Below are 23911 nucleotides of genomic sequence, written 5' to 3'. Positions count from 1 at the left end.
AAAACATAATAATGTGGTACTGGTAATATTGCAGAAAAAGATACCCTGGAGATTTTTTTTCTTTTATGCAAAAAAAGAGAAAGGAAAAATACATTAAAAAAAATAATTGCAACAAACAATTTACTATAACTGTATATTATGATCTAGAAAAAACAATGGATAAGCATGTGAAAGAAAACCTCAGGGGAACAGCAAAAATACATGAGAGATTTTAAGATATATAGTAAAATTCACTGGTGAAAAACAATGTTCAACGTGCAGTAAATATTCTGCTGCCATTTGTCCTAATGTTTTGGCAGTCTAACTTCAGTAAACAAATTTATTGGACACTTTTGAATTTAACATTGCTATGTGCATTGTTTTACCGAAACAAACCTGATGTTTGTACAATTGACATGGTTTGCGATTTTTTTGCTTCCTTGGTTGGTGAAGATGTGTGAGTACGCTTTATAACGATAATTTTTTTTGTAATTTGGTACATGTATTGAAAAATGCAATTGTCTTATAAACCAAAAATGAATCACAAGTCTTATACAGATAATTGGTATAAATCTTATTCTTTTTCGTACCCTCATTCCCACATCAGTGTATAAATGCAGAGCACCCATCTCCAAACAGGCTTATTAAGTAAGGCAGCACATATAGACCTCCCTATTGTATAGTTAAGTAATGGGTGACTTCCACCAGAGACATACAAAAATTAAGCCTGTTTTACCACTGAGAGACCATCACACAGAAAAACATATACATCTCTATGTGACATACCAGTGCAGAGAATTCAGACAAAATACAAAATATGCCATGTTGTTAGCACCAGATTATATTCTATGTTTTTATCACCAAAATTAATTCATGTTGTCTCAGTGGTTTCATGTTTCATTTTGTCAAAAGAATGCAGTAGTACCCATCAGTTTTTACAAAAGCAAAATGAGTGTACCATGTCACCAGAGGGTAACAATTCTGCCAAAAGTATACCTTCTTGGTAAAGAGATGTCATGTCATAAGAAAAGTGCCATGTTGCCCAGGAGGAATGTTCTGAGCTTCTACGTTATCAGACATATTTTCAAAGCATGTAACATTGCTAGGCTAGGAGGGGTATCAGGTAGCCAAAGGGTTTTATGTTGATATAGGGTTGACTGCTGCCCAACTCCATAAAAGAACATTCATTGGGGGCAGAGGATTTAGTGTTAATTTGGTAGCAGTAATAGGAATGCTCCTGTCTCAGTAGAAGTCCCATGGGAAGAAACCGGTCAGATTAGGAGGCACACACGTCACACACAACTTGCGGTCCGTGCTGCAGCCGGCCGCAAGCCTTTGCAGGAATTTGTATGCCTATGTTTATGCTGAATACAAGACATCTAATTGTAAGTGCATTATCAACTGTTTTTTGAATAAATCTCAAGGATAATACACTATTAGTCCTTTTTCCTTCAATACACGGTGGTTTTGTGAGCTTGTAAAGAAGGATGAGGCTGTGTTTCTTGCTGGTACTCGTTGCCATCTAGTGGAGAAAGAAAGGTAGAGCGGTTCTACATCCCACTTCAGGATTTTAAAGAGGAAGCAAGGCGGTGGTTTCACTGAACAAGTGCATACCTATTACCATCTGGTAAGAGGCTAATTCTTGGTGATTTACACGTGGTGTTTGTTCACAAGGAGATTGGATATTTTTTCAGCACAAGAAAATATAGTTGCACCTTATTTATTTCCGTTTGGTAAGGATAAATTTCACTCGGTGGTGGATACACCTATTATTTGGATAGAATACAATTCTACTCACCTGCACAATATTTATGGACACTTATGAACTTTTATGTTTATGCACCAATTGATTTGCATTATTAATTGGCTTCACAGATTGATATATGTTATATATATTTACTTTTGTTGATTTGGTCCACACATAGATATATGTTATATATTCATTATTTATTTGTTTTTTAGCGCACCCCACACCACATATACATAATATTGATAAACTGTCCACATATTATGAGTCATTTAGAAACGACAGCTCTTCTCACCCCCTTAAAACGGAAACCAGGGCGCGCACACATATGACGTCACCAGAAAACGTCCTATTGGTCCGGTGTATACGTACTGGAAAATAAGCTGACTTTATGGATGGCCTTTCAAATAGTTTCTGAAGATCGCTTCATTTATTGCATTTGTTATATTTAGAATCATCTTAACAACAGAAGGTCAATGAGCGAATACTCAACAGACTCCATCAAGTGCAGAAAATAATGAGACGTCTGAAGCAAGAGAGAAGTTACTGGCTGTGATACGGTGCCTGACCCTGAGTTGGAGGAAGCTGTTAAAGGTGTCCTGGTTAGCAGAATCACTGGAAGTGGCTGGATGTCCGGGGGCAAGGGCTCATGCAGCTGATGCATACAGGCTCAGAATGATGTGAGATGTGGTGAGTGTCCATTACTAAGGGGAGCACGGAAGGTGTGGTGAAAGCTACTAATCCTCTGTTAAGGAACACGGGTGTCTTTTAGCCCAGGAGACTGCATCTCAATGTTTTCCCGTTCAAATATTGGACGTTCTCATTTTGGATTTAATTAAATGACTCATAATATGTGGACAGTTTATCAATATTATGGTCACTATCATGCTATTGGATAGTATGATGTAAGCGCCGCTGAATGTGATTTATGCATTTATGTGATCTGAACACTGTGATTTGCATTTTTTACATTTTTATAGATTATCTGTTTACAGTGGCTGCTAGTGTACACTTAGATGCTATACACAACTTTTTACTGGAATACGTTTTATCACCTATATTTATATTTTAAGATACATTTTATCTTAAGACCACTAGTATTTATACATTTTAGACTGTCAGCGCCAGGCGGGTGTATGTGGTTTATCTTCAGACACCTTTCTTTATATAAGCCCTGCAATGGATCATCTGGGGGGAGCGTCACGTCAGCAGGGTTCATGGCTGTTCAAACTGTCAGGTCACCTGTGGCCAGTTGACAACTGCACCCTGTTGGAGGCAGGGGCGCAGAGCAAGGTAGTGAACCCGATAGCAGACTGCTGCGGATGGACCGGAAACGTGAGCCCAAGATTCCCCAGGGTGCAGAGTCTAAGACCCAGCAGGTGTTCACCAGAGCCTCTAGTGGTGAGGATGGACTTGGCTGCAGCTGGGCCCAGGTCGCGGCCCCTTGGGTCCCCCAGGTCACGCTCCGTAGGGAGAGAAAGGAAACAGCCACTCAGGACACACGGAATGGTGATGGGTAAGCCGAGGTCGGGGTAACAGGCAGACAAGGGTAACCAAGGGACAGGCCAAAGGTCAGGGTAACAGGCAAACAGGAATAGTCAGAGACAAGCCAAAGTCGGTACACAGAAAAGTAGATCAAGCACACGGCAAACAGGAAACAAACACTGTTGAACAGCAAAGCAGACCTGCAGTGCACTGGTTAATATAGACTTCCTGTGATGACCTGGGTGGGGCAGGAACAGGAAGGAGAGGTGATAAAAAGGAACCAGAAGTGCAGTCTGACCTCTAATACAGACATGAGGGGACAGGTAAGCTTGCCAAACACTATTGCAAGTCTATGACAGCTCCTATAAGAAGAAGAGCAATGGTGGTATTCAAAGTTTAATAACCCATAGCAAACATTGAATTTAACTTATGGATAATCAAACCTAATAGATCAATGTATTTTTTTTCATTATTGATTTGGTTTACTGCATTTTGAACAGTATGTTTTTAACTGTCTCTGAAAATGGAACATTTTCCAATGCAAGTCTGTGTGGAATTCTCCGAACTCCAGGTCACATTAGGGAGACAAGGTTGCATAAAGGCATGAAAGAGGACATTTATTACAGTTGATCAATTAAAGGAATAGGTCATGGTCTTGTGCATGTGACTGGGGGTAAGTTAGAAGTATAGTGCATCCCTGTCCAGACAACCATAGCTAGTCTACTAGTTTTCATTTGTGGAGTAGAAGTATCATGTGAGTGTTTTCAGATTTAAATTCTGCCCTAAATGAGTTTACCAAAATTAGTTTACAATGTACTTTTAAACTAAATATTACCAGCTTTTCTATTTATGGATGTAAGACTCTGCTGATTCAGTTCTACTCACATCTGAAATCCACAGAGAAACAGAGAGATGTCAGATTTCAGTAACTTGTGCAGAAAGCTCAGAGGAATTTCAGAATGACAGCTGTTAAAGTCAGCCTACAAAATTCCAATATGTATGTCACCTATCACACACGCACTCTGTTGTGTAACATTCATACAGCAGATGTACTGCAATTGTGCTTCTTATTGATTTGATAAAAGAGTGGAATTTCTAAATATAATCTGTGATATGTGGAAGATACAGCAAGTGGCTCAGCTGTCTTCAGTACAACCAATACTAGTAGTATTTTGTATGTCTTTAAGATTACAAGCAAAATACTTTACCTTTAGCAAATCACAGTTTCTCTTTAAATAAATATGGGTTGTCTTTCTAGATATAGTTTATTGTATCATCTCTGTTCCCAGTTGAGTAAAAAGTGCACAGCAGAACCAAAAGAGGTTTAACATTGGACTGTGCTCTGACACTCTGACAGGCAAAGAGGATAATTCTGATCAGTTATTGACAAGAGCTAAGGCTGCAGTTTATATGTAGTCCAAATGTGTAACCTGTATCCTGTTTAATGTGCTGTGGTATAAAGCAAATGCTTTGCTTAATATTAGTTTGTTATTTGAGTTATCTTTGTGCACTGAACACCAGGGCAAATCTGTCTTATCAATGGAAGTATTTACAAATGAATTATCAAGTCCTTACACTGGGAAGATATAGAGAGGTTTTAAATGTTCATATAAGGAATCCATAAGACATCCATTTATGAAAATGCATTATTTTCAACATAAAAAACATCAGTTTCTACATATATTTTACTGAACGCAAAAAGACTACCTCTGACCTCAGGATTTCCACAGCTCCAGACAAATGGATAAGGTTTGCAATGGATCACTTTCTATGATGTGCTGCCTTTATTGGAGTAGTTACCAAGGTAACTGCTAGTTTTAACTAAATGACTGGCCTTTCTTGGTTTAACTTTGCAAAAAATTGGCAAATGATACCAAGGGTTTTCATTTTTACAGTTTGCAGCTCATAGAAGTCCTGAAACTGTGAAGTTTATTATTAAAAAGGATTTTCATTGTAGGCTAAAAGTTTTTTTTCTCTCCTAGAGTAGGGACACAAGAAATCTTTGCTTCACACATCCCTTTTTTCCTTCTTTGACAAGAGACAACATTTTGAATTTCACCTTAGATGCTGCTATATTAATTGGTGTTGTACAAGCACCAAAATAGTTCTAGTGAGTATCTAGATGGGGTTTCAATTCCAAAACACAAAACTTTGGTTTACCTAAAAATTATTATAACATATAGACTTGCTTTACAACCTTTTTATCATTATTGTTACTGGAAAGTAACCTGGAACAGGCACACTTTTTTTAGAAGTTATAAAAAATTAGATTTTTAATACATGCTTACCTGTAAAATCTATTTCTTGAAGTACATCATGGGACACAGAGCCATAAATCATAACATATGGGTTATATAGCCACCTACAGGTGAAGGACACTGGCAACCAATCATAAAGGATGGCCCCCTATAAAGCCCCTCCCACACAGGAAGTGCCTCAGTTTTGTAGCAAGCAATAAAGACCCCAAAAAGGGGGGAGAACCTCTGTGTCCCATGATGTACTTCAAGAAATAGATTTTACGAGTAAGTATGTATTCAAAATCCATTTTTCTTTTCGTACATCTCAGGACGAAGAGCCATAAATAATAACATATATGATGTCCCAAAGCAACGCATCTGAGGGGAGGGGGACACCGAAAATACCACCATGAGACCACAAAAAGGACTACACTGCTGCCTGCAGAACACTGCAGCCAAATGCAGATGCAGCCAAATGCAGATTCTGAGCCATAGAGGCTTGATGGCTAATTGCCCAAAAGGCACCTACTCCTCTGGTAGAAAGTGCCTTTACAGGAAAAGGTGGAACCTTCCCTTCTAAATCATACGCCTGGATAATAGATAAAAAAAAAATGAAGAGATTTCCAGTCACAACTTACCAGCGACAAACCGAATTGACCTGTCTAACAGTATGCGTTAAAAACAGGGGTTTGGTTGAACACATTTGCAAATACATGCGTAAGCTGCAGGCCACGGCAAGGCACCCTGATATCTGCAGTCCCTAACTCTACAATTTAAAGAGTCTCTACAATGAGAGCACATGCATTTAATGGGATAGATGGAGGACAGGTGACTAGAGGGAGCCCACCCCTCCTTAAAGGCACAGGGTCACACTGAACACCCAGCACATTGCACAATGGAGGCAAAGGTGTCACTGCGTTGCCTGGCTCAATGTAGATATCAACGATAGTGCAAAAAGTAGTCACTGCCTCCACCTATAACTGGTCTTAATGGTAAGGAGCACTGGAAGGGCAGACGCAGATCAAAAAAACGAAGAGATTTCCAGTCACAACTTACCAACCAGCCAGCAACCAACCAAATTGACCTGTCTAACAGTATGCATTAAAAACAGGGGTTTGGTTGCACACATTTGCAAATACATGCGTAAGCTGCAGGCCACGGCAAGGCACCCTGATATCTGCAGTCCCTAACTCTACAATTTAAAGAGTCTCTACAATGAGAGTTCATGCATTTAATGGGATAGATGGAGGACAGGTGACTAGAGGGAGCCCATCCCTCCTTAAAGGCACAGGGTCACACTGAACACCCAGCACATCGCACAATGGCGGCAAAGGTGTCACTGCGTTGCCTGGCTCAATGTAGATATCAACGATAATGCAAAAAGTAGTCACTGCCTCCACCTGTAACTGGTCTTAATGGTAAGGAGCACTGGAAGGGCGGACGCAGATAAAAAAAAACGAAGAGATTTCCGGTCACAACTTACCAACCAGCCAGCGACAAACCGAATTGACCTGTCTAACAGTATGCGTTAAAAACAGGGGTTTGGTTGCACACATTTGCAAATACATGCGTAAGCTGCAGGCCATGGCAAGGCACCCTGATATCTGCAGTCCCAAACTCTACAATTAAAAGAGTCTCTACAATGAGAGCACATGCATTTAATGGGATAGATGGAGGACAGGTGACTAGAGGGAGCCCACCCCTCCTTAAAGGCACAGGGTCACACTGAACTACCAGCACATCGCACAATGGCGGCAAAGGTGTCACTGCGTTGCCTGGCTCAATGTAGATATCAACGATAATGCAAAAAGTAGTCACTGCCTCCACCTATAACTGGTCTTAATGGTAAGGAGCACTGGAAGGGCGGACGCAGATCAAAAAAAATGAAGAGATTTCCAGTCACAACTTACCAACCAGCCAGCGACCAATCAAATTGACCTGTCTAACAGTATGCGTTAAAAACAGGGGTTTGGTTGCACACATTTGCAAATACATGCGTAAGCTGCAGGCCACGGCAAGGCACCCTGATATCTGCAGTCCCTAACTCTACAATTTAAAGAGTCTCTACAATGAGAGCACATGCATTTAATGGGATAGATGGAGGGCAGGTGACTAGAGGGAGCCCACCCCTCCTTAAAGGCACAGGGTCACACTGAACACCCAGCACATCGCACAATGGCGGCAAAAGTGTCACTGCGTTGCCTGGCTCAATGTAGATATCAACGATAATGCAAAAAGTAGTCACTGCCTCCACCTATAACTGGTCTTAATGGTAAGGAGCACTGGAAGGGCGGACGCAGATCAAATAGAACGAAGAGATTTCCAGTCACAACTTACCAACCAGCCAGCGACCAACCGAATTGACCTGTCTAACAGTATGCGTTAAAAACAGGGGTTTGGTTGCACACATTTGCAAATACATGCGTAAGCTGCAGGCCACGGCAAGGCACCCTGATATCTGCAGTCCCTAACTCTACAATTTAAAGAGTCTCTACAATGAGAGCACCTGCATTTAATGGGATAGATGGAGGGCAGGTGACTAGAGGGAGCCCACCCCTCCTTAAAGTCACAGGGTCACACTGAACACCCAGCACATCGCACAATGGTGGCAAAGGTGTCACTGCGTTGCCTGGCTCAATGTAGATATCAACGATAATGCAAAAAGTAGTCACTGCCTCCACCTATAACTGGTCTTGATGGCCTGGATAATAACTTGGAAAATCCAATGAGAAATTGTAGACTTATATGCCAACCCTTTCCTGGGCCCTTCTGGCAGCACAAACATGGATCGGTCTTACGAATCTGAGCTGATGTTTCCAAGTAAAACTTAAGTGCACGCATTACATCAAGAGAATGCAATAACTTTTCCTCCTCTGATCGTTCCCACTCAAACCTTTGAGAACCGAAGCAGCCTCCCCCCCACCCAAGTGAGTGGAGGCACCCCTTTACAGAGTAGACTTAGAGGAAGACTTGGCTGATCTCATCTCTGGGCACAGGGATTTTTCTTTCCCTGCCCTGAAGACTTGGTTCCGGACCTGGATGGTTGAGGCCATCATTACTGTCTCGAATTAGAAGCATTGGTAGTATGATTGCTGGGGATCATAAAAGAGGGACGCTTGCTCTTCCTTTTTACAGGTAGCAATGTACTCCCCCCCCCCAAGATCTTTTGGATATACTTATCCAGATTGTCACCAAAAAGGCGTTCTCCCTGAAAAGGGAAGCCAGCCAGACACTTTTTACATGGTCATTTCCACAGACCAGCTCTTTAACCAGAGGATTCTGCGCATATGTACTGTAATCAGATCAAACCGTGACATTTGGGAAGCCAGCCAGCCACTTTTTACATGGTCATTTCCACAGACCAGCTCTTTAACCAGAGGATTCTGCGCATATGTACTGTCATCAGATCAAACCGTGACATTTGGCCAAATGTCACGGTTTGATCTGATGACAGTACATATGCGCAGAATCCTCTGGTTAAAGAGCTGGTCTGTGGAAATGACCATGTAAAAAGTGGCTGGCTGGCTTCCCTTTTGTATGGAGTCCGTACGAGCATCAACTGCGAAACAAAGTGTGAGGCAGATCTGACAGATCTTCCACAGACTCTCCTTGAGAAGGAACCGTCTTGGCTACTCTCTTCATATGGTCTTTTAAAGACTGACAAACTACTATAGCTGCTACTGCTGGTTGCATTGCAGACCCTGCAACAGTAAAGGAGGCTTTCAATAAAGATTCCAAATTTTTATCTGCTGGATCTTTAAAAACCAGGGCATTATCCATAGGGCAGGTTAAACTCTTGTTATCCAAGAAATGGCAGCATCCACAGTGGGTTTATTCCATTTCTTAGTAAACTTTTCCTCCATAGGATACAATAGAGAAAACCTTTTAGAAGGAACAAAAATCCTATCAGGATGATCCCAATCATTATACATCACTTGATCCAAGAGCGGATATATAGGAAAGGTCCGAGGACTATGAGGAGGACACAATGAGCCTAGAGAGGAAGAAGGGACTTCAGCCGTCTCTAAGGGAGGAACTTTGTATCCAGACCGGACCATTTCAGTAAGAGACTGAACTAACAATTTCTGGGTTTGAGAGGCTGGTAAAGACTCCTCTGACCCTGACTCCCCAGAAAGTGAAACCTTAGCTTGACCTTCCATAGGATCATCATCAGCTACTTCTTCCACATCCTCTGCCCAATCCTGAACTGATCCAGGGGTTGGCTCCAGTGAGGGTGGTCTATCACATTGCCTGACAACCATAATGGCTCAGATTGGCTAGTCGCCTCTGGCTCTTCAGGGGGAGTAGACACAGAGGAATCACGCCTAGGACCTTCAAGGCCTTACGGTGGCATCACAGTGCCCCTTTCAGCTGTGCCCCCCAAGACCTCTTTCAGATGGACATTGCTTTATAGCATGTCAAACTTGAGGTACTAACTTCAGTGTACTCAAGGCTTGTGCCAAGCTTATACAGCTTCTCACACACAGCACTAATTATGCCAAAGATACAGGACCTGTTTGTGCCAGTAGCATACACCCACAGTGACTCACACAACCCAGCTGCTGCTGTTCTGTGTCTCCTTCAGCCTCTGACAGAGGGTAGTGTGTTGGAAACAGTTCCTTTAAATTGCTCCTATTTATGCTGTATTGTGTGTATGCGCGTCATGCTATGTGGTGTCCAAATTGGTTTGTCACAGCTAATACCTTTCAGGTGATTAGCCCAAGGTGAAAACAATGTGTCAAACAAATAGGCAAAGAAATAATGCTTAAACAATCTTCGCATCAATCCCACAACTGCACAAGCTTATATTATCACAATTGGCACAATTGGCACATTTAATCCCTGAGGAAAAGCCAAAGCTTTTAACAAGATGTATTTGCATAGCTGGACATCCATAGTCTCATGCAGAGATCCACATGGCAATCGGTCTCTGTTATCTTTTAAAGGGAACAGTGCATAAAATATTTACTGTACATTTGCTGTAAGTGTAAATATTTTAAATTGGACTTACCAGTTTTGCCGCAGGATTCTGTTTGAAACAGGAATCCAATCTTCACCCATCATAGTGAGCTTTGTCTTGCTGACCTTCCAGAATTGGGTCCCCTTGTTTTAGAGGGGCCACGGCCTTGGACCTGTAGAGCACCCTGCACAGAGCACCTTTGGGATTTGGTATTACCCAGGGTCCAGCGCCTAAAAAAGAAAACATTACAGGCAAAACCTTGTAACTGCTTCTCGAGGCTCAGGTACCTTCATTTTAGTCTACTGACTTCTTTAGATGGATCTGATAGCTAACCCCTTAGATTCAATGATCTGTGTTCGGGTTATGTAGCATAATCTTCTTTCTTCTTCTTTAATAATATGTGGGGAAGCTCTGAACCCTGACCATCACTTTTAGACACTAGTGAAAAAACTGAGGTACTTCCTGTGTGGGAGGGGTTATATAGGGGGGAAATCCTTTCTGAATTGTTGCCAGTGTCCTTCACCTTTAGGTGGCTATTTAACCCATATGTTATGATTTATGGCTCTGTGTCCCATGATGTACGAAGAGAAAAGTAATTTTCCATTTTATTTTGAGGTTACCTATAATGTTTTTGACAGCCAAATAAAATACACATTTCTCCTCTTTGCACTATCGCAACCAACCATGGCACAGGAAACAGGATTTCTTAGAATCATCATGCCCATACTCTCTACTCTGCATTTGGTCCACTTCCTGTCTTTGAGAATTGTGGGCAAAACATTAGGCCAATCCTGTAAGCTATGGCATCTCTAGCATACATTTAGAAGCAAAGTGAAGATAACTCCAGGACAATTTATACTATATTGGTTTTCTTAAGATCAACCTTTAATGTATACTTTAAGTAAACATGTTCTTTACCCATACAGGTCACAGCAACCAGTTCTTCTTATTGTTGGTTCCAGCGGCTGCTTATACACACCTTCCCTTCACTCTCCTATCACTGTGTTCAGCCAGAGAAGCCTAGAGAAAATAAGTTCATAGTACTTTCAGATATGTGGGAGCATGTGGTCCACTCCCCTTTTGCCTATATGACAGTTTCAATGTTTGATGTTTGGTTGGGCTGGCAGAGAGCCCTCAATCCTGAGTACCCTCCAAGTAATGACTTCAACTTACACAGGCCTTTTTCTTTCATCAGCGTCATCATGTCCTTTGATGATGCCCATAGGGAGGGGCGAAACGCGTCGACGTATATCCGGTCTTCACAGCCAATGTAACACGTCACTTCCAGTTTATTGGAACGCAAGCGGAAGTAGAGCTGGAATGCACGCCGCTTTCCACATCTAGGAGGATGGTAGGAACTCCATCCACTAGACACCAGGATTTTTTTACTCAAGGATAGTATTTATTTGATTATATGTGAGTGCAATTCCTATTTCTGAGCAATAAATTTATCTTATTTGGAACGTACTGCACTATTGTTTGTTTATGCTTATTTGCATATGTTCATGGGAGATCATTCTGAAGGCACCAAGCTCATCCACTTACCTTTAAGCCTGCTAGACCCCAAGACCATAAGGCCTAAAGAAGTCCACACCATCTGGTATTTACTTAAAATTAAAATCTGCTTAATCTCAGTATTTTTATAAAGCTTGTATGCTTTTTATTAGGATTCCTAACCTAGTATTTATATAGACCAATCATGTCGGGAGGAATGCTGTTTAATTTGAACAACAATTGCGCGGTCATGCAACACTGTACCCATATGAAATTGTTATAATTTTTTTTTCACACAAATAGAGCTTTCTTTTGGTAGTATTTATTCACCACTGTTTTTTTTTTTTGCTAAATACTGTAGATATAAAGTCTAACTATGGGATATACCGCATATCTGAAAATTGATGTACCGACGGACAATCTAATTTCGTGAGACCCGAAAATAGCAAGACAGTACAAATACCCCCCAAATTACCTTTTTGTAAAGTAGACAGTCTAAGGTATTTAGTAAGAGGCATGGCGTGATTTTTTAAGTTGGGATTTTTTTTGTCACATTTTTTGGGGAAAATGAAGAAAAAAAAATGTTTCTTTTACTTTTTTATTTTTTACATTCTGTCACCAGTGCAGTACAGTGTCCTAAAAAAAACTAAAATGACAGTGTGTAGATCCTGTCTTTTATTACAATTAGCTGTGATTGGCAACAGATAATCACATGGTACAAATGGGCTGTGATTGGCCCTGTCTGCACCATGTGATCACTGTGACCAATCACAGCTAGCAAAACAATTGTATACAATGAATGGCATGAAAGGAAGTTAATACTTGTTTACAACTATCATGTGATCTGCTGTGATTGGTCACAGTGATGACATGGTACTGGCAGTGATCACTGATCACTCATCCGCTGTGTCCAATCAACACAGCAGGTGACAGATCGTGCTAGGACGCGGCCCAGGGTGGCCACGCAGGGTGCATTCTTGAGAGGACATCATATTACATCCTCCCAGAACAATAGGGTTCCCGCCAGCCCTTCATTTCATAATGACACGGAGGTGAAGCAGTTAAAGGATGACAAATAAAGTGGCCATAGGGTATTTGTTATCACCACTTCAAACCCATGAGTTAGAACCTGTTGAATAAGGATTTGGTGTTTTGCCCAGCCAAATATGATGAAAAACCCAACTATTTTTAAAGGGGTGCAGTTACCTTTTCATAGGACTGCGTAAGCCAAATCAAGGACACACATCCAAATAAGAGGAAAACTTGCAACATCAAGTAAAAAGACTCTAATTTTAAATACTGGGGTGTGATAATAATTTTAGAACCTTACCAAATCCTTTGTTCACTTACAATTCACTAAAAGCTTATTAACAGCAACAACAATTTTTTGATATGTTAACCACATTAGGTGTGAGCAAACGGGAAAATGGCACCTAAAAAATATTATCATCCAGTTAAAATGTTAATGCATTGTGAAGTTTGCTTGAATAGAAAAGTATTAATATCTAAACATAAATACAAAAGGACAGTCCCAATACCAATGTTTTATGACAGAGAATATACAACATAGGAAAATATAATTAAAATCATACAAGGTAAGTAAAATGTCTTTTTAAAAATAAAAACATTTTTCATTTTCTTGGCTGTCCAGAATCGCTATATTTTAAGAACACAATGTCACTAACACGCATTTTTTTTCCAATTAATGTAAACACATAGATTCAAATTTAGATTAATACACTAGTTGTAATCTTTTTTTTCAGGAAATATTGATGAAGTAGAACAACAGTGGAAGGCTGAATTCCATCGCTGGAACAATTACATGATGGACTGGAAAAATCAATTTAATGATTACAGCAGTAAGAAGGAAAGCTGCACTGGTCTCTAATTAATAGCTTTACCCTTTAAAGAATTACCATATTGTGATTAGTAGGTACAAACATACTGGTAGTCATTTAAAGAGATCCTGTTACAAGATCATTCATTTCAGCAAAAATATTACCATAAGAGTATATGTGCATTTAACATATTTTTTTGCATGTTATGTACCTGAAAAAGTCTCCCTTGTGCAGACATCCAAAATACCTTGGTGGGTGTCGGGCAATGCAATGCAATGCAAGCCATGATGTCAACAACCCTAGCAGACTCTGAGCTGTCACTCAAGAAACAGTCTGTAATATTCCTCTTCACTCCTCCCACTACATAGAGGTGAAAGGTTATGTAGTGAGGTGGAAGAATAGGCTGAGGATCCTGGCCAGCATAGACAATAATTTGACACTAGTAGAAGAAGAGAGGGCTATGTTGTGTAAGGAGGGAAGGCTTTGTGCTAGGAAATTGACTAATCAAAACTTCTAATAAGTTCAAAGGCACACTGTAATTTAAAACCAAAAAAAACAGTTATGGAAAGTAAAAACACTTCAAGTAAGCATGTTAAATACCTGAGTTTCCAGTGCTTTTGTTAGCAATGTGTTCAAGCTGGTGACAGGGTCTCTTTTTATGGGAGATATAGTGGATATTATGTGAATTCATATTTTTAAAGCTGAACTCCGGGTAAGCAGCTTGATATATTGTTGATATGCACATAGGAGACAGTCTTCTTGAATTGGATTTGTAATTCTTTTCAAGCCACTTTTTTAATGCATCCATTTCTGCAGACAACAGAGGCAGAAGGTGGCCAAGAATGAAGGTATACAGTAGTGTCACCTCCCAACCCAAAGCCTATGGCTTGGACAATGAAGTAAGAGCAAGAAAGTGATAAGTCACCAACTCTGCCCACTTTACACTCTCCTCCTGTCACTTTTCTCCTTGTCAACATCTCTGTAGGCAACAGAGTCCCAGGCTGATATCACAACATGCATCAACCAAAAGCATTTTTATTTGTGTTTCTTTTGGAAATGTTCTCTCATTTGCTCTTTAGGGATACCAATGTCACCAGTAAGTAGGGAGTGAGAGGAAATCTGTGACGGAACCATGGTCAGCAATAAAATCTGATATTGGTTCTAATTCTTCCTCACTCTATCCAACACAATAAAAGAAAACAAAGGCTAGGTATACACTATATATTGTGTGTTGTATATCTACCCAAAATCCAGTTTTAGAATCATCTAGATGTGACTAACATTCTTACATACTTACTGCACCATTTTCTTAATTATGATTTTACACATACATATTAATACATATTCTCCCGCTTCACTGTAGTTAAGGGACCTCTCCGATTCTTTAAAAAAAAAACTCAGGAACACAGAGAGTTTCTTGAGTTCAGTTATACCTGACTGACCGGTGTGCAGCAAGAGAGTGGAACAAAAAAATGAAAAGCTTGGTTATTTTGCAGAACTAATAAGAGGGAAATCACAAACTGCATATGAATATTGACGCCTCCATTTACAAATATAACTACACACTACAATAGATAATGTTCTTTGAAGAAATTACACACATGCTATTATTTATTTGAATCTAAAGATTAAAAGTGTAAATGATTATGATTCCCTTTAAAATGACCCTATCAGAAAAAAGAAATTGCTCACTAAAGCTGGCCATACATGGATTGTATATCAGCCAGTTCAGCAGAGATCGGCCAATTTTCAATCCATGTGTGGCCACTGAGATTGAACAGAAGTTGATCTAGCAAATGACTTCTGTTCAACTGACCTGTCTCCATATTCTTGCTCAATCAGTGCTGCAGGAGACAACGGGGAGGATTCCCCATCCCCTCAACTCGAATGTGTGGATGGGGGAATTGGATCAGTTTTTTTCATTCAACATGCTAATTGAATAAAAAAAAAAAAAACTGACCCATGTTTGGCTAGCTTTAGGTCTACTTGCAAAAGAAGAATAGGAATGCTCACCTTTACTTCTGCTGTGCTGGCAAACTCATCTCTTTCCAGTCTGTAAAAAACATGTACACCTGCAGGAGTGTTGATCTTTTTGATCACTTGCCATATTCAATGGTTCCTCCTACCAAACTTTACATCACTTTTGTGTCCTTTAGTGATGTAAAGTTCAGCAGGAGGAAACCTCTAAGTACAGCACGGGATAAAGGAAATTGACACTCCTTGAAGTGTATGTTCAGCAGCAAAATTCCGAGAAATATCTTTCTTGAATGGGGCAGTGTTCAGCAGTGCAGACAGTAGGAGTGATATGCATTTTCCCTGAGGTAGACCTTTTTGGACATGTCTATTCCTGAGAGGTTTGCTTTAAAAACTAAAATAGATACCAAAGTGAACACCATAGTAAAATGTTTTCAATTGTGAAGGTATTAACAAACTGCTGCTTTTTCTTTTTTTTTTGTATTTTTTTAGTCTTTTAATTACTGATGAAAAGTATGTAAATAGGCCTTTGCATTATTGTGATAATGACTATGTTTGCTTGTTAAGTGAACTTGTACATTTAGTTAGAACATAACTGTGTAAAAGTTTTGTTGCTTGTGGGTACATATATTTTAATGTACATGGCTAATTTCTTGTCAGTTATCCATTGAAATCGAATGCAGGCACTTTCAACATATATTGTTGCTCCTCCCTAAACTTAAAGAAGTGAAAAAAATAAAACAGCATGTTGAAAGTATACAGCTGGATTTGGTTTCTAATGCTTTGGCATGTACAGTACTCACAGATACATGCTTTGCATTACCTTATACACCTTTATATTGTATAGCTATACATCACATTCACAGTACATATCATAAATATGGCCAAAGTAATGTTAAGATAAGTATCTTTATTAAAAAAGCAAATGTAAAATCATCAGATTTTGTTATTGTATGTATAATTTTTTTCAAAAGCAAAAAAATAAAACACTGTGTTCTCTATACTAAAGCTGTGTGAAAAAAAAATCCTTTCAAAAATATAACTTATATTTTAAAGCAAACCTAATAAACTATAAAGGAACTGGAACAAATCGAAAGTTTAATGACATTCTGCACCAGGGCTGGATTATCATGTGCAACAATTCTCAAGGGTAGGACAATGACTAGCCTTGACCACCAATCACACGAATGGTCCACAGTTCACAGGCTTGACAGCTGGAATGAATATTGTTAACACTCAAAATATACAGTGTAAATACATACAGAAGCCTAATTGGCACATATCACACAAATGTGTGCTTAATCATATAGCTTCTGTATTTACAATACGAGCATTTAAAATTATGTTGTGATTGGTTTATTTGAGTTTGCAACTTTGCAGGCTACCATTGTTGTCCTCTTTTGGAAAATGCTGGTTATGTGGCTGGCTGGCTGCTGGCTTGAATAAGTTCACAGTCATTGAAAGGGAACAAATATGCAGCCAGTGAAGGTAGGAACCATTGCAAAACTTTAGTTTTAGTCACGGTGGGTCACAGCAGCATCTGAGATCTATACAGTTTGCTGGGCTACACTTTGTAAAGGATCACAGAACCAACAGGGTTTTAGAAATATGTGGGTATTCATGCTAGTCACCAAAGGCTTATGAGTCTATTAGATTCTATGAAGGCCAGAGCACAAAAGTTGCCAGGAATGAACACAACCACTTTACATAAAAAAACACAAAAAGCACTGAAAAATTACCAGCAAGATGAAGAAGTCCTTTTGCTATTTGATGAATACATACAGTAAATATCTCATGCTACTGATTATGAAGGGTGAGCTGTTTAGGGTGGCTGAGTCACAAAAGGCCTGTGTTCATTTTGAGCCTTTAACACAATAGGCTAGGTGGGACTTTAAGTGAAACCCCAGCAGGTAGTGCCCAGCGTTTCCATCCCTATATCAAGAAAAAAATGAGGTTGAAGGATTATAAGAGGTGCATGAAAGTCAGCCAGCCCCCAGTCTGATGTACTCACCCTCCAGTCTGTCACCAACCAAGTAGACCTGTCTCTTGATACAAAGAACAGGGGTTTAGTTGACACACATTTGCAAATGCATGTGAAAGCTGCAGAGCCACTTCACGGCACCCTGTTAAATCTGCAGTCCTAACACTCCTAATTTAGTGTCTCCACACTGGAAGCACATGGCTGCTAATGGATGGATGGGGGAACAGGTGGGAGGGAGACAGCCCAACCTCCCCCAACCCACCCTCATCCATGACTGGTCTGTTGTCTCAAAACTCAAATAACTAAGTTGTAACAATGGTACAAACTGGAAAGGACCAGCTGAGACGCATAACACCTCCATCCCCTCGGTGGATGCGGTATAAAGACAGATACAGATTTTATATATGGGGCATGGCCTGTAAAGCACAATGCCTTTCAATCCCTAATTACCTATTTGGGACTTTGTGTGAGACAAGCAGGTCATGCTATTGGTCTCCATCCCTATATACAGAAAAATAAAGTCAAATCAGACTGCATCCACCAAACACGCACGAAAATTGCACGGTGGGACTTTATATGAGGCACCAAGCTGTAGGCAAGGCATCTCCATCCCTGGTTGCTTAAACACAATAGGCTAGGTGGGACTTTAAGTGAGACCCCAGCAGGTAGTGCTCGGCGTCTCCATCCCTATATCAAGAAAAAAATGAGGTTGAAGGATTATAAGAGGTGCATGAAAGTCAGCCAGCCCCCAGTCTGATGTACTCACCCTCCAGTCTGTCACCAACCAAGTAGACCTGTCTCTTGATACAAAGAACAGGGGTTTAGTTGACACACATTTGCAAACGCATGTGAAAGCTGCAGAGCCACTTCACGGCACCCTGTTAAATCTGCAGTCCTAACACTCCTAATTTAGTGTCTCCAAACTGGAAGCACATGGCTGCTTTAATCATCAAATGGGATACATCCTGAAATTTTAGTGGTAATGAGGATTCTTTAAAACTATTCTCCAGAAATCCTCATTGACTGAATATCAATGAGATGTAGGTTAAAGTGTTATTACACCCATTCGTTTTCAAATATAATGTGGTAGCATCATCCACATGAAAAATGAAATACTGGCTTTTTTCTTTTGTCTTGAAAATAATTAAAAACTACTTTCCAAAAACACTTTAGTCTAAAAGGTGGCTACACTGTGTGCCAGGAGCTCCCAGAGCCACAGTGAAGCCCCCCCCCCCCCAATTATGTGAGATCCCAGCTGGGACTAAGCATTAAATAATTTATTTTATAATGGTAGACAAGGCTAGAGAATAAAAATCTGTCAAAAATCCTGGTTCTTTAATGCAGAAAGCTTATGGGGGAGGGACTAATGAAAAGGGAAAATATGAGGAATAACAATTTTTGAAAAAATATTGATCCTTAAATGCAGAAAGATGAAAAAGGAGGAGCCAGAAGAAAGGCAAACGCTGGGGAATCAAGTTTATTAAACAATAGTGTTTAAAAAAAAAAAAAAAACACATTGGCCCCCCAGTTCATGAAGCTGAGGGAGAAGAGAGCAGCAGAAACAGAAAATGGAGCACACATGTACTATATGAAGAGACACACAAAGCATTATCAGGAAATGATTGTATGATGTATACACAGCGCACTCCCCTACTGGAAAGTTTGGGGAAGCAGCCGAGAAAGCAAGACAGCAGTAGGAAGTTTTGAAATCTTTAAAAAATGTTTTTGAGCAAAATAAATTAAAAAAAAATAAATAAACTTCAAAATGACAGCTAATAAAGAGAAGCTAGAGGGAAACATGAATTAATAGCTGATCATGTAATATTACTTTAAAGAATTATAATAGGATACAGTATATGCAATGGTTCAGATCATGTTTATGGATCATACATTTTGTTGATGGCACAAAAATGTGTTTACTGTCAGCCTTTGTTCATTTAAAAAGTTATTTGCTTTTGTTAATTATGATACATCTCATATGCAATGGAAAACCAAAATAACATTAATTGCTTTAATAAAGAAAATCCAATGGAAAGGAGTATTTTGTCTTGTAATAGGTCAACCATATTAGTAACAGTTAATATTATTTGACTACAGAGAAGATAAATAATGTTTGTGAATTCATTATTCTCATTAAAACCTGTAACTGGTTTAATAACATTATCTTAAAGAACAACACAGCTGCACATTGATCTATTACTAGCCTGTGTGTGTGTGAAAAGAAAAGTCTGCAAAAAATGCCAGAGACATACTGTTTGCACCTTCTATATGTTATCAAAACTGTACTAATGTAATTTCCAACACACATTTGCATATGTTTGATATCCTGGCTGTTGACACTTTAAGCTTGTTAGGTTTTTCAATCTCCAGCTAAGATAAAATATCTATCAGCTATGTGAGCTGTTTGATGCAGTTGCTAAGCCCCAGGGTAGGTATGCAATGAAATAGTAGGTTAAGAGGTGACACACTGATTGGCTTCTGATTCACATTATACTTTATGGATTCATCTGGTGCTGTGTATACATCATTTTAAAACATTTTTAAAATTGGAAACGTATATAAGGTTTAAAAGCAAAGGTTAATGGTCTACAGATGGTACTCCGTACCAGACCAAAAGGGCATTGATGCAATCATTACTTTCAAAAGGGATATTAAATATAAGCTGGTACTTTTTATCTTGACATATACTACCAGCCCCTAAAGTTTCAGCAAGTTTTCACATTACCAACAAAAAATGCAATACAAAATGTTCTGTCAACCGACAATAAACATTATAAAAAATCTCAAGCAGCCTGGCCCACTATTCTTTATTATGGCCCAATGTCATCATTGAATGCATGTAATGAATAATTCAGGGAGTTAGAATTGTCCTATCAAAATTTATGTCCTAGTATTGCCATCTTTTTGTAATAGATCTAAAATATGGAATAATGCGCAAAGGACTATTAAGTATTAGCAACCAATCGGTGCTCATATTTTTTTACATTGACATTTATTTGGTTGGTTATTAAGAGATGTTGCATGTTACCCAACATTATTGCTTTTAGGATGGGTTCACTCTATTGTGAATTGGATGCGGATTTCCCCACATCCAATTTGCATAACAGGAGACTGTGCCTGGCTCTCAGTGGAGCCGGTTCACACATCTCCATGTTGGCTGCGGATCGACTTGCAGAAAAGTCCTGTGCATTTTCTGATCCATTTTAGGTCCTAATTCAGTCAAAAATTCAGACCAAATTCGGACCTGAAACGGTGCATGGGAACGCACCCGACCCCCTGCTGTGAGTCGTTCCAAATTCAGTGTAAACCCAGCCTTAGTTTTGCCTTAGGATGTGTGATACATATTCTACCCTCATTGTACGCCTTTCTACTAGTGTTTTTATGCAGAGCAGAATTTTAGTGAGAAGATCTGCAGGCTAAATTTCTGTCTTCTGACCCATTTGTCTAGGAAAGAGTTATGATCCTGGGAAAACTGAGGGTTCCAAATCCTATGAGTTTGCACTCCAACAAAGTGCACAGGTACAGCAGATATCTATTAATTTGTGACAAAAATAATCACACCTTTTAGTCTATGCAGCCTCGACATAATAGCTTACATTGCTCTGGGGTATGGTAAATACTTTTAAGAGCTCTTTTGAAATATTGCATTGCAGTGATGCATGAAATGCATGTCAGCACACACTACATGTGTTTGTGTGATCCAGTACTTGTAAATGACACATCAATGTATCTTGCCCATGGATTTTTATTGTGGTGCATTGCCATAAACATTACTTGCATCATTTTGGTGCATTAAGCAGTCCATTCAAATAAATAAACTCACAGCACATTAACATGCATAATAGTGCTTCTTAGTGTTAGGAATGGGTCTTTAAGATTGATCTGGTGGAGATCACAGTACACAGACAGTATTCTGTCAGTGAACAGGTACAGAGATAGTATAAAATGATAGGTGCCCATCCCAATGGAACCTACTTGTTCTGGATTACCCAAGCCTTAAAGTGGTAGTAAACTGTAGCATTAAAAATAAAAATACCATGCAAGGCAATAGCATAATGTGTAAAGGCATTACTAGCACATTATGAAATACTTATCTTAGAACGAAAGCCCTCCAGCAGGGAGCTGTCACCGCTGGCAAGGATTCCATCTTCCCCCCGGTCTTCTGTTAGGGTTTGCGGACTCCTTGGATGGGGTCAGGGTGATGTCACTCCCACACATGCACACCGGAGCCCTCAGCTGCAGCACGGAGCTCTGAAGGTGGTGACCTCACCGGCTGCATGCACTGTGGAAATATCCTAAACACAGCAAGTTTAGGAGATATTCACTGTATCTACAGGTAAGCCATATTATAGGCTTACCTGCAGGTACCACTAAAAAAAGACTTTACTTCCTCTTTAAGGAAACACACAATCCATAGACTAGATATCATTTTCGAAAACCATAAAATCTTATTGAATTTCAATTTAATGTAGTTTAATGTAGTGCACTGTGAACTTAATAAAGGGCACCTGTTTTGCAGCTGTAGGACCACCACTTGAGGAGGTGGGGGAGACAGTGGATCAGAAAAAAACTTAAAGAGTAACTCCACTTTCGTGGGTAAAAAAAAATAGCAAATAAAGAAAAAACAATATAGCGTATACAATTGTGGCACAAATCATATTGTAATAGAATGTTATTAGAAATAACCTTTCCTTTTCAATCTGGAGCTGTTGTAATTTTATGAAAATGCAATGCAATATGGCTACCTGGAGCTGTTCTGTACACAGAACTGACCACACCCCAGAAACATAAATTCCTGCTTGTGTGATTGGCTCACCAATTTTTCCAGAAGTCTGCACTAAGATACAAGTCAGATTTCAGGCATCTCCTGCAACAAAAACATAATTTTTGGTGAGATACTACAAATAGGATCACATCTAAAGGGATGCAGGTCCAGCAGCTCTCCTCATTAGAGCCCTGCAGCTGCCATACCTGATAGATAATTATGAAACCATTCCCATTTCACCCACTCGGCAGAGGCACAAAAGAACAAACAATGATTTCTTCGGAATAACAAAAGGTAGGAATCTGCAACAAAATTTGGTAAAATCCTTCTAATGTATATAGATCACCCAGAGGGGAATGTTTTTTTTCTCAGCAAAAGTGGAGTTATGCTTTAAGTGAACTGACTAAATTACATTCCTGATGTGCCCTTATCCTCGCCATATTTAATTTGGATGAATTGATTTTATGATCAAGTTCTACCTACCCTGTCTATCATTATGAGCTTGTTGGAGTTCACCTTTAATATATATATATATATATATATATATAAAGATTACAAGTAAAAAAAAGGCAAGCATCACAATGAGCCTGTATAATATTCACAATACCCTTCCATAAATCTTTAGTTCTTTCTCAGGGCATCTCTATAATCTTTGCCGGCAGACTTTATTCTCCCTTCTATGATTTGAAAAGTATGGGTGGGGACATCTCACACACCATAGCTTTTGTGCACAGAGATGAACACAAAAGAGCAGATAAAATTGAAAGGTTAGGGCATGTATCCTTATTTGAGATATTTAACAGTGATGTTTAAATCTACTTTGTTAAAGGATCAATGGTTTACTGTCATTCCAGTCTGAGGATTTAAAATAAGCATTTGAAGCGACTAAGAGATTTTTAAGATACAAAGGCTTAGTCTAACTACAATAAACCATTGGCGTCTTCTGTGTAAAGGTCGCATAAAAAATCAGAATATGTATCTCTGTTATTGTTTTTCTCACCAGCATTTCTCCCTGCATACCAAATACTTTGATAGGTAGGCAAGAAATTCTGCAAAATAGGAGAATTGACTTTTAAAATGTCAGTAGAGACAGGAGACCTGTTGCTTTTAATGTGCTCACTGGATATCAGTCTTTTGTAAATGCCTTTTTATAATTGTGTCTTTAGGGTGTACTAAAACATTTCTATATTTCAAATGATTATAATCTGAGGGAAAGGTAAACCTGATTATGAGTAATTGAAATGCATGTGCTATAGGGAGTATCTCACAATTCATACGTTATCTAGATAGCTTCCACACAATTTTAGGAACACAGGACTCTCTTTATTTCATATTTCCTTTTTCTTTATGACACATTTTCAGACCTGCGTCACCACTTCTACAACTACATACTAGTTCATTTTTGATGTGTACATTTTTGAGATTGGAGTCAAATATCACCAAAGATAGTG

General features: G+C 39.3%; 1 protein-coding gene across 2 annotated transcripts in view; it reads left to right on the top strand.

Annotated features, from left to right (window-relative positions):
* Window positions 1-14174, top strand: part of BCHE (butyrylcholinesterase) — a 130290-nt gene extending 116116 nt beyond the window's left edge. For both annotated transcript variants that reach the window (XM_082252041.1, XM_082252042.1), the window contains exon 4: window positions 13666-14174. In XM_082252041.1, coding sequence (XP_082108167.1) covers window positions 13666-13790 — 125 coding nt within the window. In that variant the 3' untranslated portion in view covers window positions 13791-14174. The remainder of the gene's footprint in view (window positions 1-13665) is intronic.
* Window positions 14175-23911: the final 9737 nt, after the last annotated feature.

This window comes from Pelophylax lessonae (genome assembly GCF_965119305.1).
Source record: "Pelophylax lessonae genome assembly, chromosome: 3".
Classification (NCBI taxonomy): Eukaryota; Metazoa; Chordata; class Amphibia; order Anura; family Ranidae; genus Pelophylax; species Pelophylax lessonae.
Note: the sequence above shows the minus strand (reverse complement) of the source record. Positions and strands in the feature narration are given on the sequence as shown.